This window comes from Cynoglossus semilaevis, chromosome 2 (assembly GCF_000523025.1).
Source record: "Cynoglossus semilaevis isolate Cse_v1.0 chromosome 2, Cse_v1.0, whole genome shotgun sequence".
In the NCBI taxonomy this organism is placed as follows: Eukaryota; Metazoa; Chordata; class Actinopteri; order Pleuronectiformes; family Cynoglossidae; genus Cynoglossus; species Cynoglossus semilaevis.
In genome coordinates, this window is record NC_024308.1 from 4945407 (window position 1) to 4949230 (window position 3824).

The window sequence follows — 3824 nt, forward strand, 5'->3', positions numbered from 1 at the left end:
CTCGAGCAGAAACAGGGGGGAAAAGGGCGAACAAAAAAGTCAGGAGAGAGAGGTGAGAGTGGACCTGGTCAGATGACTGCATTTTCCAAAGTGATGCTGTCAGCAACTCTGAGACTACAGATTGTAATTTGGTCTCTGAGAGGTTAGAGTGCCTCGAGCCGAAGCTAAAGGCCAACGATACAGGAGAACATGTACCATCAGCCAAGGACAGCGGGAGAAAAAAGGGCGGGAAAATGTAAGAGTTCCAAGTGAAGGTTAGACGTTTTGGGTTCCCGGCCCAATCTGTATGTACATCTGCTACGAAAAGTAGGAGTGAGGGCCAAAGAAGGATTAAAGAGCCGTCCAGAATCTTGGGGAACTTTTGGAAAGAGTCTTTTGGCTGTGGCACAAATCAAAGGGCATTACCTGGAAACCCACAGTAGAAGGGCAGCGAGTCGACCACCACAGTTACTAGGTCTAATAAAACCCTCCCTGTGGAAATTAGCCGTGATTAGCCACACCTTTAAATCAGGGAACTCCTGTATTTCATGAGGTTTTATAAAAATATAACCGCTGCAGATTCCCCGTGAAAACAGAAGGTTATGAACGATTGATTTCAGAAAGTACCGACGTCCAAAACTCACAGGAAAACTATAGTCTCGGTGCAACAGAAATCCATTCTTCACTGTAGAGATTAGTTTAGATGGTAAATCAGAAGTGGGAGCAAAGATATCAATCAGCAAACAATCAGCAAATTTAATTTTATTAAACTAAATGTGACTATGAAATACGTTACACTATGATAATAATAATATTCTTACACTAATAAAATTGAAATACGTTACACTATGATAATAATATTGTTAGACTAATAAAAGTAAATGACTTAACCACACATCCCTAATACTAACTAGATATGAATCCTTTATGAATAATTATTCACATTTATATGTTAATATTCATATTTTTGAATGTAGAGCAGGAGTGAAAATGTATTTGAGAGCATTACAGTTAGTTCTATTTTCACTCTTTTACACGTTATCAGAGAGAATGATTGACAGCTGAGTTTATTCTCTGAACAGTGTTACAACAGCGTTTAGTCATGCAGTGATAATGATCCCAATATTCCCTCTAATCTATTGACACCGTGCGTCAGTCACAGGTGCCTTCATGTTCAATGTTTTGAATGCGAGTACCTGCTTCTGAACAGCAGAGGCGCTGTTTCAACCGAAGCAGGCATGACGCGGTGGGTCACGTGACAATACGCGGAAGTACAAGCGGGAAGAACGCAGAGGAGGAGGTAGAAGGTAAACATACCGCACGAATTAGTTATAAACAGACTAAATGAAGACTTAACAGGAGGATTTTAGAGACAATAACATTTTTATCTGTGTCTCAAACTAAAGTATACGTTGTCCCAGCATGATTAACCCACGTCACACAAGCAGAGCGATCCTCCGCAGGCTGGTTCTCCTCCAGGTACAGTTTAATCACAATTACAACAAGTCGCTCGTAACAAGGTCAATACCGGAACAATCAGATAAGCGACTGAGGAGGAGCAGCAGCAGCAGCAGGAGGAGAATGTCAAAGACCAGTGACAGCAGAGGAGGAGCAGAGGAGGTGGAGGAGGTGACGGGGTGCAGCCTGAGGAGCTCTTCACCTGCAGCCTTCACACAGGAGGACACGGCCATCCATTCGGTCCACAGAGAAGCGTGTGAGGTGAGATGCATCACTCCGCACGTCCACGTATCCACACATTTCCAATGGTGTCATGTTTGTCCAATCACATCAGCAGTGATGAATGACTCCAACAAACACCAGTGTCCGCTTTACTGATGAGGACATTACAAAGGAATTTGTTTTTAATTAAACAATATGAGATTTAACAATGATCATTTGTTTTTAATTAAACAATATGAGATAAAAAAAATCTTTTAATATTTACTACACCATTAAACAAACATGTGCTGCGTACGATGTCAAATCCTGTCCGAGATTTTTAGTCTGAACCGTCCAATCACTGATCTCTCACTCTCTCTGTATCTAACTTCATGTCAGTACTGTTTGACTGTGGATGGAGTTGAAGCAAGTTGGCCGTGACCCACAGACTAGTATGGTCTGGGTGGTGAGAAAGCCCACACACCACAGAGGGATCCTCAGCTCTGCCAGCTCCACTATGTGGCCCTGCTCTGCCATGTGAAATGACAGGCCCGTGTCACCAAACGGCTCCGGGCTTTTCCCCCCTTTGTGTCCTGTCAAAGCTGGGCAGCCAGCCAGTGGGTTCTGGGTTTGAAACAGACTGAGAGATGACATTTTCTGACTTCCTTGGGGAGCACAGAGGAGTGCAGGAGTGTTTGTGCGTCTGCGAGAGATGAACACCGGGTCCGAGTAACACAACCGATAAAGGCAGTCATTGTTGTCGGAGATGTAATGTTTTTTTAAGCCTCCAGTCGATTGTCTGCGCGTTGAACGCCAGTGCGGCGGCTAGGACAGCGGCAATTAATCAGTGACATCATACGGAGGAGACTCTCCCACATCTGTCTCCGTGTGCACGGGTCACATGTTCCCTCTTCATGTCGACCCAAGGCAATCTGTCTCTGCGTATACCTCGGTATCTGCTGCGATACTCGCATATGCCTTTTGTGTTTGCCGGTGTATAAGAACTCCGCGGGGTTAAGTACGCAGGGGTCAGACGTTTCCATATGTGTTTGTTTGTCACACTAATTAAATAATAATATCTTCATTATATTCAGGCAAAGAAGCAGATGTACGTCGACCCCGTCAGTGGGTACAAGGTGTTCACGGAATATGCCCACCTTCAGAGAGGGAGCTGCTGCGGCAGCGCCTGCAGACACGTGAGCTCTTTATTTCCTGTTTTCCCGGGTTACGTCTTCCTCCACCCCGCTCCGTGTTTTCGTCTGTTCGCTGTTTTGTTTCACTCGTGTATCGTCATCTGGCCTCAGCTGTAAAGTTTTGGTCCTCTTGTGTTCTGCTCGACCCTTCCACTCCCCTCCCCTCTCCTCCCTCGTCCTCCCCTCCTCTCCTGCCTCCTGTCTTTTGTCTGTTGTCTTCTGTTTTCCTACAGAAACAAACATTCAGTCTTATCTTTTGATTTGCTGTCTGGAAAGAAGAAGGAAAAAAAAAAAAAGAACAAACTTTGTGGGTTATTTCTTTCCCACAAATCACAATGTTTCCTGTGTGTGGTGCTGAAGGGCCCTGTACGGAACATGTTGCCTCTCGTGCTGAGAGTGTGGAAAAAATTAATTGGACTGTCAGAAAAAAAATGTGCATTTTGTTTCGTGACAAAATGAACCTGACCTGTTATTTTGTTCCTTATATCATCTGACACCTGATCAACCGTGGGATGAGGGTGAAAAAGTCAACGTTTTGTTGGGCTTTAAATCTAAAGGTGGAGCTCCTGAATGTGAGCAGTGTCACCTCCCAAGGCAGGTGTGAGCTCAGTGTTTGTTAAATTAACCTTCCTGTAAACGCAACCCTGTTAACAACCAAGCAACACACTCCGACGCACAGTCAAAATGTGGAGGTTCAGCCGAAATAAAGGTGTGACTGTTCTACATCTACAGGTTTGGAAGGATATTATAGAGGAAGAAGTGTTGAGATTGAAGAAGGTGAAGTTGAAGGACGAGAATTCCACAGGATGTAGATGAGAAAATGAGCAGTGTCTGTTCAGATTTTGGGTTTGTTACGGTTCTTCCCAAACTCTGGTTCAGGGCCAACTGCTGATCGCTGTAGATATTTTTGTGGTAAAGTAGCGCGGTTCTTCACTGAACACAACCGCCAGTTCCTGTCACCTGAAAGTTAGATGGGAATTGATTCAATTGTGG

The 3824-nt window shown here is 44.4% G+C and overlaps 1 protein-coding gene across 3 annotated transcripts in view; it reads left to right on the forward strand.

Moving 5' to 3' along the window:
* The first annotated feature begins 1041 nt into the window (after positions 1–1041).
* The window catches only part of c2h1orf53 (chromosome 2 C1orf53 homolog), a 5770-nt gene continuing 2987 nt past the window's right edge, over positions 1042–3824 (forward strand). The window contains exons 1-3 of one of the 3 annotated variants that reach the window (XM_025054167.1): positions 1042–1286; positions 1386–1698; positions 2733–2834. In XM_025054167.1, the coding sequence (XP_024909935.1) occupies positions 1402–1698; positions 2733–2834 (399 nt within the window). In that variant the 5' untranslated portion in view covers positions 1042–1286; positions 1386–1401. Of the gene's footprint in view, positions 1699–2732; positions 2835–3824 lie in introns of all 3 variants that reach the window. The other 2 variants (XM_025054166.1, XM_025054168.1) reach the window with 2 other exon arrangements.